At 48.5% G+C, this 12,894-nt stretch overlaps 1 protein-coding gene across 1 annotated transcript in view; it reads right to left on the reverse strand.

Annotated features, from left to right (window-relative positions):
• LOC139678392 (fibronectin type-III domain-containing protein 3a-like) overlaps nucleotides 1–12,894 on the reverse strand; it is a 46,216-nt gene that overhangs the window by 11,838 nt on the left and 21,484 nt on the right. The window contains exons 5-13 of the mRNA XM_071569185.1: nucleotides 12,164–12,240; nucleotides 10,061–10,304; nucleotides 7,602–7,874; nucleotides 6,662–6,717; nucleotides 5,366–5,520; nucleotides 5,041–5,100; nucleotides 2,971–3,109; nucleotides 2,066–2,119; nucleotides 827–948 (exon numbers count right to left, since the gene is read on the reverse strand). Coding sequence (XP_071425286.1) covers nucleotides 827–948; nucleotides 2,066–2,119; nucleotides 2,971–3,109; nucleotides 5,041–5,100; nucleotides 5,366–5,520; nucleotides 6,662–6,717; nucleotides 7,602–7,874; nucleotides 10,061–10,304; nucleotides 12,164–12,240 — 1,180 coding nt within the window. The remainder of the gene's footprint in view (nucleotides 1–826; nucleotides 949–2,065; nucleotides 2,120–2,970; nucleotides 3,110–5,040; nucleotides 5,101–5,365; nucleotides 5,521–6,661; nucleotides 6,718–7,601; nucleotides 7,875–10,060; nucleotides 10,305–12,163; nucleotides 12,241–12,894) is intronic.

Consider the following 12,894-nt stretch of genomic DNA (forward strand, 5'->3'; position numbering starts at 1 on the left):
GGGGCACAGGGCATGGCATGGGGGGCGCGGGGGGCGCGGGGGGCACCGCCCCGGCCGTGCAGAACCACACCGGCTCACTGAATGCACTGTGGAGGGGGCATGGTCACTGTGGGCACCACGGGCACAGGGGGCACTGCCCTGGCCGTGCAGAACCACACCGGCTCACTGAATGCACTGTGGAGGGGGCATGGGGCATGGTCACCATGGGGCACGGTCACCATGGGGCACAGGGCATGGCGTGGGGTGCACAGGGGGCACCGCCCCGGCCATGCAGAACCACACTGGCTTGCTGAACCCACTGTGGAGGGGGCATGGTCACTGTGGGCACCACGGGCACAGGGCACAGTGCAGGGGGCACTGCCCTGGCCATGCAGAACCACACCGGCTCACTGAACCCACTGCAGAGGGGGTACAGCTACCATGGGGTATAGGGCACAGCATGGGGGGAATGGGGGGCACCACCCCAGCCGTGCAGAACCACACCGGCTCACTGAATGCACTGTGGAGGGGGCATGGGGCACGGTCACCATGGGGCACAGGGCACAATGGGGGGCACAGGGGACACCGTCCCGGCCATGCAGAACCACACCAGCTCGCTGAACCTGCTGCGGAGGGGGCATGGTCACCATGGGGCACCGCGGGGCACAGGGCACCATGGGGGGCACGGGGGCACTGTCTCAGCCATGTAGAACCACACCAGCTTGCTGAACCCGCTGTGGAGGGGGCACGGTCACTGCAGGGCACAGCACAGGGCACGGCAGGGGCATGGGGGCCACAAGGCACTGCGGGGCACGGGGCATGGCACGGGGCACGGCAGGGTCCTCACCTCATGCCGATGTCATTCTTGGCAGCCAATCTCAGCGCGTACCGTGTGGAGGGAGACAGCTTGGTGAGCTTGTACTGCTTCAGGTGCCCATAGTAACACTCCTTGAAGGGTCCGCTCTTCCCCTGGAGAAATGAGAACCAGAGTCACTTCTTGCACAGGGTCTGTGTGATCCCTGCCCGGGGTCTGTGTGATCCCTGCCCGGGGTCTGTGTGATCCCTGCCTGGGGTCTGTGTGATCCCTGCCCAGGGTCTGTGTGATCCCTGCCCAGGGTCTGTGTGATCCCTGCCCAGGGTCTGTGTGATCCCTGCCCATGGTCTGTGTGATCCCTGCCCGGGGTCTGTGTGATCCCTGCCCGGGGTCTGTGTGATCCCTGCCCGGGGTCTGTGTGATCCCTGCCCATGGTCTGTGTGATCCCTGCCCATGGTCTGTGTGATCCCTGCCCATGGTCTGTGTGATCCCTGCCCGGGGTCTGTGTGATCCCTGCCCGGGGTCTGTGTGATCCCTGCCTGGGGTCTGTATAACCCCTGCCCGGGGTCTGTGTGATCCCTGCCCAGGGTCTGTGTGATCCCTGCCCAGGCTCTGTGTGATCCCTGCCCAGGCTCTGTGTGATCCCTGCCAAGTTCAGCTTCTTCACTGCACATCTTCCTAAATCAAGAATTCCAGACTGGTTTGGGTGGGAAGGGACCTTAAGGCCCATCTTGTTCCACCCCCTGCCATGGGCAGGGACAGCTTCCACCAGAAGTGTCATTTCATCATTTAGGAATAATTAAGAAGAAATGAGTAAAACTAAGGAATGCCAAATCTCCTGTCATCCTGGTCATCCTGAATATCTGACAGTCACCCTGAGTGTTCTTGATAAGGCCTATTTGGATTATCAGTTTATTTTTAATGACGTAGATTTGACAAAATGGGAATAACTGCAGTTGAAAACAGAAGATATTGACATTTTTTATCCCTCTGAATACATCTCAGGAAGAAAGTTAAAAGCTGAGGGGCATTTGTGACAGTTCCCCAAGATAAAACAAATGCTCATCCATTTAAAGAAGCCCAGGAATTAATGGTGCTCTGAATGACAGCTGGGCAGTTTCACATTGTCCCCTCACACTGATCAGTTATCCCTTTAAAGTCCCTGGGCAGTTGCACTCAAAACAGCTGCTGTACATAAGCAAAGAGTATTTTTAAGCATAATTGCTCTACAGATGTCCCTACGATTTTTTTTGGTACTAGAAAAGGTCTTACCTCATCCCACTCTAAAAGAAAATTAGTTATTTTGGAACCATTGTCATTTGAGGACTGAAAATAAAGAAACAAGGAAAAAGAAGTTAAAATCAAATGCTGGTACTTTTATAAATATTTTTACACATTAAAACAACATTTTAACAATTTAATATAATATAATCCAACTGCCTTTTAAAACAAGGCTCTGAGCTGCTGTGCTACTTCTTTTAATTCTGATAGTTTGGAATATTGAACTTATGAATAAAGCAAATTATATTCTTAGAGCTTCTTTCCCTGTGCCTTGCTCTGTGTGCTCACCAACTGTCTGAGCAATGTCAGTGTTCAGATGAACAACATTTGTGCTTGTTGTGACATATAAATTGGGAGCTTTTTCATTTTCTAAGTACAGATTATACAAGTTAAGTCATTTATAGCTATAACCATTTTCAGCAGAGTCCTAAGAAAAGGATCAAAAGACAAGAACACAGAGCTACCAGCAAGTGCTCACAGATCCTGTATATACTCAAAAGTCAGATTAAAAAATGTAAATCCACAAAATCAGCCAAAGAAATGTAGTTTGAATGGGTCAGAGTAACTACAGGAATATTAAGTTGTATCTATTTATCATTCAGGAACCCAAGCAAAAATATAATTGCTCCATTCTTTCCCCTCTGCCAGTTCAGAAGAGAACTTTCCTACAGAATAGTTTGTAAAAGACCTGCTACCAACTCTGCCACAGTAAAGCTGCAGGCACGAAACTCAGCAAGAACTGCAAGGGGAAGAAAATACTCATTTCATTATCAGTCTGAACTGAGCAACTGCAGAGGCAACACCTACAGCACACACTGGATTAGTGACCAAGCCAACTCAAACACACTGGACAGGAATGCAGCAGGTCCCACTGCACGGCCAGCCCTGGCTCTCACCTTCCACTGCAAGCTCAGGCTGTTCTTGGTTCTGTTCACCAGCTTGGGGGCAGCAGGACAGTCTGGCTCACAGCTCTCGGTGGTGAAGCTCACCAGTTCCGAAACCGCCTCCTTGGTGGAGCTGCTGGTGGCTGAAACTCTGAACAAAGGACAGGTAATGATGGTGCTGCTGCACGAGCACCTGGAAACCTGGGGACAGAGCTGCTGGCAAAGAAATGCATCTCATCCCAAGCAGTGGCTGCAGGGGGTCTGCACCCAGAGGGGTGGGATCACACAGGGATCACACCTGCTGATCCCACAGACAGGGATGGGATCACACAGGGATCACACCTGCTGATCCCACAGACAGGGATGGGATCACACAGGGATCACACCTGCTGATCCCACAGAAAGGGATGGGATCACACAGGGATCACACCTGCTGATCCCACAGACAGGGATGGGATCACACAGGGATGGGATCACACAGGGATAACACCTGCTGATCCCACAGAAAGGGATGGGATCACACAGGGATCACACCTGCTGATCCCACAGACAGGGATGGAATCACACCTGCTGATCCCACACAGAGGGATGGGATCACACAGGGATCACACCTGCTGATCCCACAGACAGGGATGGAATCACACCTGCTGATCCCACACAGAGGGATGGGATCACACAGGGATCACACCTGCTGATCCCACAGACAGGGATGGGATTACACAGGGATGGGATCACACAGGGATCACACCTGCTGATCCCACACAGACAGGGATGGGATCACACAGGGATCACACCTGTTGATCCCACACAGACAGGGATGGGATCACACAGGGATCACACCTGCTGATCCCAGACAGGGGTGGGATCACACCTGCTGATCCCAGACAGGGATGGGATCACACCTGCTGATGCCACAGAGAGGGATGGGATCACACAGGGATCACACCTGCTGATCCCACACAGTGCAGGGATGGGATCACACAGGGATCACACCTGCTGATCCCACACAGTGCAGGGATGGGATCACACAGGGATCACATCTGTTGATCCCACACAGTGCAGGGATGGGATCACACAGGGATCACACCTGCTCATCCTGGACACCCCACTTGTCATCTTTCACTTTACCATTACCCTCAGTCCCAGTGGAGACACTTTAGTGATAAACACACACAGGAGGCAGGATGAAAACTAAGGCAGGTGCTCCCCAATGGTAACAGGATCCCTGACTGGAAACGAGGTTTTTGCTAAAAGGACCTCAAGATTCAAACACAGCCAACACTTGTGCAGAAGTTCAGACACTAGAACAGGCTGCATCTGCTGCTCAGGCCAGAAAATCATGTTCTTTATGGTAATTGTTTCATATCTACACCAGTCCTGCTCATTTCTCTGTGTTTGGCTGGTCTGTATGGAAAACAACCCCCCAGCCACACACACTGTGCGAGTGGAGCTGTGCTGAGCATCTCCCACACCCAGAACACTTCTGCAGCTCCAGAACAGACCTTTGCCTGCTCTCCTGCTGTGCCCAGCACCGAGGCTGCCCCTCCCCAGGCTCCCCTGGCTGTTTAACCAGCTGGGCTCTCCTGAGCAGCCCAACACCCCTCCAGACTCTTTGCTGGGTGGCAATTCCCGACCGTCACGTCTGGTCCCGGTCACACCTGACTTCCCACGTCACCATTGCCCTCCTGCCTGCACTGCTGCACTTCACACCAGCTCCTCTGCAAATCAGCCTGACAAGGCAGGTTTTCAGAGCCAATTTCAAGGCTAAAGCATTTCATTTACCACTGCTTTGAGCCTACAACAATCTCCTTCACTCTGTCCAATCCCCTTCTGAAGACAGAGAACACCACAGAGTAACTTAGAATTTGTATTTGAGAAACTCAAAGAGACGGAGAAAATGATAGTGAGGAAAATGAGGTGACACTGTAATGAAATCAGAAGGTAAGTGGGAATTTGGAAAGCAAAAATAGTGTCACAGCCATGGCATTTTTCAGAGTATTCCTCAAACTGTTTGGATCACACCTTTTCCATGAAGCCACAGTAACTCTGTAATTCCCAAAGCATTAAGTGTTTCCTGCATACCTGGCATGATAATCAGTTGCTGGTCTGAGATCAGGAAGTGTAATTGTTAATTCCTCCCCACTGTGAAAAGGGAAAAACAAACAAAAAGCAGAGTTACAGCTCCTCCTTAAACCTTCCAGGCCCAAAGCTCATTGAAAAGCAAAACCATGTAGAGCACATTTAATTTTCCCACTGTCCACGTAACTCTTTAGTGATATTACTTAAAATTTATTTCATGTGAAGTAGGAAGGTCTGCAAGTCAACAAACAGCTCCTGATAGAGAGATTGCTGATTGGTTAATGGTTTAAACATGGCAATTGTGCTTAAAGGAAGAAACTAAACTTACACATAGACAGATTTAAATTTTCCATTTTTACCACTGTTGGATATTGCTACTTCAAATGTAAATGCTGCTGGACTATGACTATGGCTCTCTCCATTCTGTGAACTAACTGGGAGATTCCAGGACAGAACGGCTGATCTTGCTTGTATATCAGAAACCTATTAAAAGCATAAATAATGCAAGTAAGTTTGCTTTCTGCAAGAAAAGGTTTGTTAGTCAACAACATGGTGTGGCTAGTTTGCCTACGAAGCTCCTCTCTGGAGGAATTCTTTACCTTTGTAGTGGAAATATCGAGGCATTATTTGAATTTCAATTATTTCCTCTTTTCAGTTCTAAACCAGCACAGTAAAGGTTTCCCCTTCAATCACCAAACAAACAGACACATCACACTGGCTCAGGGCAGGGAGAGAAAATTCCTGTGTCACCATTTGCATCCCTCATTTGGAGCAACTGTTCAGCTGTGGAGCCCTGGGGCTGCCCCCAGACCAGTGTTCAGGCACAGACACCTCATTTGCTTGCAACACCCTCACGTCATATTTAACCACTAAGCCAAAGGACAGCAAGGGGCTCTGATTTCAAGACTAAAATTCCTTGTCCAAGTTTTTTGCTGCTGAATTCCCACACTCCAAGCTCCCTCTGACAAACTCAACACAGCTCTCTGGTACCATTAAATACAGATGGCAGGAGCAGCAATGAAGAAATAACAGTGTAACAAAACCCCCTCAAAAGCTGGTGTGAAGGAACACAACCCATGTATGCTGTGTGGATAATGCAGTGGAGAGCTCATTAAACATGCTCAAGACCAAAAACAGACATTTAAATTAACCTCACCAGACTCCAATGTCCTAAGTAAGTCTGTAAATACTCAAATATTTGCTCCAATTTCTCAATATAACATAAAAAGAAGATCTATTTTTGTCAATTTTATTCCCAACATTCTTAAATCCTCTGTGCTGAGCAAAGGATGGTTTCAAGTGTGGACAGACCTGCAATAGTTTAGCAGGCCCTTGGTTTGCAAGGCTCTAAAGCCTTGAATACCACAGAAAACTCCAGCAGTGGAATATTCTGGGATTCCAGACTGGGAAACTGAGTCAGGCAGCTTCAGAGAGCTGAGAAACAGTGAATTTCCACAGCATGGCTGCCCCTTCCCAGCTGTAAACTCTGACAACTAAACTACACTTATTTTCTCTACTGAAAAAACAAACCATTAAGAACAAAGAAAAAGGGATCAATAAGACACAAGTTATTTTATACAAAACATATCCACAGAAAATAATGGGATTTAAGGATAATACTTACGACTGGTTTGCCAATGCTCAAGTGAGTATCACATTTCTTGGATTCTGTGTCAGATTCTGCAATTTAAATACAAACCAGATTAATCCCAAACGCTGAGAGCCAGCCAGGCTGTTACCAAAAGGCCACCACGAGATGGAGTTGGCCTCATTAGGACTTTAACAATGGTACTTATTGTGCAAAGTTCATTTCCCCTGTTTGTTTTGGCTGCGTGAGGGGCAGAAACACGAACTATCCAAAACTAACACTGTTACAAAAACCCTCTTAGTACATCCTGCACAAAGGGGACCTTTTCCTAATCTGAGCACAAATGGGTTTTCTCTGACAACAGAAAAACATTCCTCTGAAAATGAAAGGTGTTAAAAAAATGACAATAAGATCTTATCTCTGCCTTATGTGCTTGCCTGGAATTTCTATGGCAAAACAATCATAATTTGGAAGAGGCCTGACATTGTCTGAACCAACAGCAAAGACAATGATACTTGCACGAGGTATTTTAGTGGTCTTAAGGTATTAAAAAGCTGAAATTACAACTCAGCAATCAGCAGCCTGTGCAGATACTGCTCAAATCTTCTCATTTCTTGAAGTATTACAGAGCACCTATCCAGCCAAAAAGTCCCCCAAAGAATGACACCAGAAGTCTGAAGTACCCACAGGTCACTCACTTGGAATATTGATCAGTCCTGGTCAGAAGTGGCAGGGAAGTCAAAAGGTTTAAAATTAAATCTTCCTCAGAATTTACTTGATAAATCTCAAATGAACAAACTTGGCATTACTGTTATTTCTAGAGAAAAAAAATCTAAACATAATGAAAAGGATTTCTGACCTTCTCTAATCCTGAACAGCCAAAGAAATTACTAAATTCAGGACCTGTTTTTGCAATGAACTTACAGACCTGTTAGAAAAGAATTTAGATTTCTCAGCCCCTTTCAAGACAACCTACCTCCCATCTCTGCATCTGGACTGCCCTTTGTTTTTCCCATCTGCTTCTGCTTTAGTGCTCCTCCTGCCCCTTGCTGTCCCTTCCCATTCCCATTGGGAATTGTGGCACTGGAGGAATTAACAACTTTGTGTGGTGAGGAGGGAGGGCTGTTCAGTTTATTGTTGGTGTGGCCACTGGCTTGTCTGTCTTTTAGTCTCTTCTTCAGGTGTTCCTGCATTTTGAGACTCCTCTCATCTCTCTGGATGAAGTTTGTCCTTCCATGGGAACGAGGTTCTGTGAAGGAGAGAGATGAGTTCAATATTCATTATCCAGCTCAGCTGATACCTGAGAAACACTCTGGGAAAATCACTGCAGTAAAATCAGGAGCTGAATCCCCCTGGAACTTCCCTGTGCTTTGTCAGTCTGGAGGTGCAGGGATTTGGGGTCCCTTGAAACTGAATTCTTCAGGCCTTTCTCCTCTCAGCTGCTCCAGGTCCTGCCCTACAGCTGCTTTTCTTCCCTGCTACAGCCACATTTGCAAAAAATAAGCAAACTAAGGACCCAAACCATCTTCTTCAAACACAGCTTGGGGGGCTACTGAACATTTACCCTAAACATCTTAATTACTAATTTAAGCTTGAGATAGCAAAGGGTCTTAATAGCCTAATTTCTTGCTGTTTTAACTCTTCATCATGATAATATAAGTTATATAATAACTCATGAATAGGTAACAGCTTGGTTTAATTCAGCAGGACCCCAGTCCTTCACTGAACTATTGATTCACTTAGTTTTTAAATACAGACTGATTTGCAATTCACCTCCAACTGCACAGATAACTGTCTTTGTTGGTTTACAGATGTTATTTTGTTCTCTTTTCAGTCATATTCAGACTCAAAAAATACATTCAAGCATCAAATCAATGACATTTTCACTAACCTCCATGCCAAGGCTGTGACAAAACACAGCAGTTTTGGAGGGCACAGTTTTAGGGAAAGGTGGAATCCCCCACTGTGGCATTTACAGCACCAAAAGCAGGGATGTCTGGGAAACACAGGATTAGAACACTTCCCAGGTCATCACCATCATCATCATCATGGTCAGGCTTGGGAATGAAGGTTTGGGAAGGGCTCTGCCCACGTGGGTGTGTCCTTGCAGTGGATTGTTCAGGTGTGTGTGAAACTGGTCCCACCCTTTGCTCCTGAGGTTCATCTGCCACGGCTGAGGGAGCCTGGATGGGACAGCAAAGTCCTCAGGACTGGAACCTCCAGCACCTGGTACGGTGTTGCCAGGAGGTCTCCCATCCAGGTACTGACTGGGGCTGACCCTGCTCAGCTCCTGAGATCTGACAGGATTGGATGTCAGGGAGATACACACACACAAAAGCCGTACCTGGGATGTAACTGCAGCCATGCCACCCTGATGCCCAGTCCCATCAGATCTCAGGAGCTGAGCAGGGTCAGGCCCAGTTAGTCCCTGGATGGGAGACCTCCTGGTAATACCATACCAGGTGCTGGAGGTTCCAGTCCCATGGACTTTGCTGTCCCATCCAGGCTCCCTCAGCCGTGGCAGATGAACCTCAGGAGCCAAGGGTGGGGTCAGTTCTGTGCATGTTGTGCCTCACCTGAACAATCCCCTGCGAGGCTCCAAGGACAGACCCACGTGGGTGAGCCCTTCCCAACTCTGTGTTTGAGAAGTCTGGCCATACACACATACCCTGCTTTTGCATTCAACTTAACAGGACAAGGGGGCATGATGGGCTCAAGCTCTGCCAGGGGAAGTTTAAGTTGGAGATCAGAAAAAAATTTTTTGCAGAGAGAGTGCTCAGGCATTGGAATGGGCTGCCCAGAGGGGGTGGATTCACCATCCCTGGAGGTTTTTAAACTGAGATTGGCCGTGGCACTGAGTGCCATGATCTGGTAAAGGGACTGGAGTTGGATCAAGGGTTGAACTTGATGATCTGGGAGGTCTTTTCAACCCAATCAATTCTATGATTCTGTGATTCTTTGAAATCTGTGATAGGATTAACTCTGTCAGGCTGTGGGAGTCGTTGCTGTGGGGGGAAACAACAGTAGGACAAGAGGGCACAGCTTAAGCTCTGCCAGGGGAGGTTTAGGTTGGATATCAGGAAGAAGTTCTTTCCAGAGAGAGTGCTCAGGCATTGGAATGGGCTGTCCAGAGAGGGGGTGGATTCCCCATCCCTGGAGGTTTTTAAACTGAGCTTGGCCGTGGCACTGAGTGCCATGATCTGGTAAAGGGACTGGAGTTGGACAAGGGATGGACTTGATGATCTGGAAGGTCTTTCCAACCCAATGGATTCTGTGATTCTGTGTCCGAATGGACCAGCAGAAGATTTCAGCTTCACACCACCCCTGTGCACGGGCAGTGCCGCCAGCACAGGCTCCATGGCAGGGCTGCCCCACGGTGCCAATCCCCCCACACACCCCAAGCCCACGGTGCGTGGGGAGCCGCGGTGGCCTCACCTTGCTCGGGGAACACGTGCGGGTGCTGGTGCTGGTGCTGGTGCTGGGGCAGGAAGGGCGGGTGCTGGGGCAGCTCCCCGGCGGGCGCGGGTGCGGGCACGGGTGGGAACACGGCGTGCGGCGGGGGCAGCAGCGCGTGCGGGGGCTGCAGGTAGTGCGGCACGTGCGGCGGCGGCGCCAGCGGCGCGTGGAACTCCGAGTGCGGCAGCACCACCACCTTGCGCACGCCGTTCTCCTCCACCACCTGCCACAGCGGGAGAGGGGACAGCTCAGCACGGACACAGACATGGACAGGTCAGAGGGAGTTCTGTGCTTGGGCTCATCCCCACGGGCGGCCGGGCAGGGACTCGCACCCCAGGTAGAATTCCAGGGAAACCACCAAGCGTGTGATCCTGGAAGGATGTGGAGCTGGAGGCAGCCAGCTGTGAGAGGCTGAGTCACACACCAGAGTGCTGAACAGCCGTGGAATCCCAGGATAGTCTGGGTGGGAAGGGACCTTAAAGCCCATCAGGGACACCTCCCAGTAGTCCAGGTTGCTCCAGTCTGGCCCCGGACACCTCCAGGGGTGAGACATCCACAACCTCCCTGGTACCCTGTGCACCACTGAATTGCTTCAGTCCACTTGGCAGAGTCCAAAACTATCCCTGGGCTCCTCCACACATTGGGAACACACACAGGTATGGTCTCATCTGCTGGAAGATGAAGATGAGGAACAGAGGGTCCCACTGTCCCCCAGACTCAAATCCTGACAGGGTGTGCCCAGGGGCAGGTCAGGGTTGGACCAAGAGAGATGGGAACTGGGGATTGGGTGGACAATACTATGAAACCCATGGAAATCAGAGTTTGAGAGGCACATCACCATGTATTCCTGAAGGCCCTAAGCCTACACATTAAAAAATCTACCTTTTATCTTATCCCACACTAACGTAGCTTGGAGCCCAGTTTTTTGGGGACTCTCAAGGCATCAGACAAGAACAGCCTGAGTGACTCAGGGTCTGATTTAAAGTTCATTTAAAACTTGTCACTCCCTGTCACAACTGAGGGAAAACAAACCCACCCTCCTGGTTTCAGGTGACAGCAAACCCAGAATAAATAAATGCATTTCTCAGGCTGCACAGCTCAGCACTGCCAGGGCTGTGCACTGCTTGCACTGATGGCTCCATTTCACAGTGATGAATTATAGAACTGGGGGAGCTTTCCTCAGGGTCTGCATGAAAGCACCACTGAGAGGAGGAGCAGCCCAGAGTGCAGCTCTGTGCAAAAACACAACCCAGGGACACACTTAATAAGGTTTCAAACCTACTCAGAAAGCTCCTGATTTTAAACATTACTTGAAAATGTCTGCAAAACCAAATGAAAATATTTGTTTTAAATATTTCCCCTTCAAGTGCATTAGTTTAGAAGTAAATCCAACTGGTAATCTGAGTATCTCTGGTCACAGCTCAAATACCACAGGCAGGTCTGATCTGCTGGGACTGAACAACACCCTGGAGTGGAAAATCCATGAGAATGGAAAGCAAAGCTGGGAGAGCCCAAAGCCCTGCTCATTCCACAGGCACAAGTCACTGCAATTAGTGTTTGCATCACTAACATCCCCTTCACACTCTGCTCCCACAGGGGGGTTTGCTGGATGTTCAGGGGCACTGAAAACTCTGATTATTTATCACTAATTACTTATATTACAATACAAACCCTGCAGCCAGCTGGGACTGTTTGCACTGCCCAGGCACCCACCTTTACCTTGCAAACAGGACTGCTGGAAACCAAACACGTGGATCCTGTTAATGGAGCTCAGAGAGTCAACTCAGAGCCATCTTTCTTACAAAAGTATCTTTTACTGCCTAGAAGTAAAACCTGAACACCTGATGACATTTTATTCCATGAACAGAAGGTGACACAGCCCACAATACAGTGAAATAGTTGGGAAGTTCAATGGAAAAATCAGTAGAAATGCTTTTTTTTGCCAGCTAAAATAGTCACTAAGTAAGAAAAGTATTATCAAAAAGCCCCACCCATATAGAAAATAAAATATAAATTGAAATCTATAAATTATATAAAGCGTGTAATAGGAAAATATGAAACAGGAGAATAAACCAAGTTTACCTGAGATACATAACCAGGAGGCACAAATATTGGTGGCATGGAACCATTTGGTGACATCAAAGGGACATGAGCTGGACCTGGGGAGGAACAAGGGGCCACATTTGAACAAACCTGGTTATTCCCATCTGGAAACACCTTTTCCCAAAGGTGGGAGCTCACCCTGGTGCCTGAAACACCAGCAACTGCATCTGACTATTGGCTTTATCCCAACCACCCCCTCAGGCTGCCAACAGTGCCTGTTTGATGGCACAAAATTCAGTATAGATCATTCTTGCTCTTATTTTGTGGCAGCCAAAAGTCTGTACCAATGCAGACAGTTGTTCTGGTAACTTTTCTTTTTAAATTTTAAATAAGAATACATTATTTTTCACATGGAGCTGAAAGGAATTACTCCTGTGTGGGACCTGATGAGAGCAGAATGGACACATTTATATAATAACATTTGAAAGGGTGAAAAATATGTCAAAAATAGAAATACTGATAAATTCAGCTTGACTTACAGGAGATAATTTGCCCTGACTCAGATTTTCTGTCACTTACCCAGAAGGTAAAAAGGAATTTTCAGGCCCCTCTGGGAGCAATAATTGCCCTTGCCAAGGCTGTTCCTGGCAGAGCAGGAGGCACAGAGGCAGCTGAAGTTGGTTCCCTCACTGTGGGTTAAATCCCAGGCAAATTCAGGAGTTGGGATTCTGGGGACACAGCTATTCAAGGATCACTGCAAACCAGCTTTT

The sequence above is a fragment of the Pithys albifrons genome, chromosome 14, assembly GCF_047495875.1.
Source record: "Pithys albifrons albifrons isolate INPA30051 chromosome 14, PitAlb_v1, whole genome shotgun sequence".
In the NCBI taxonomy this organism is placed as follows: Eukaryota; Metazoa; Chordata; class Aves; order Passeriformes; family Thamnophilidae; genus Pithys; species Pithys albifrons.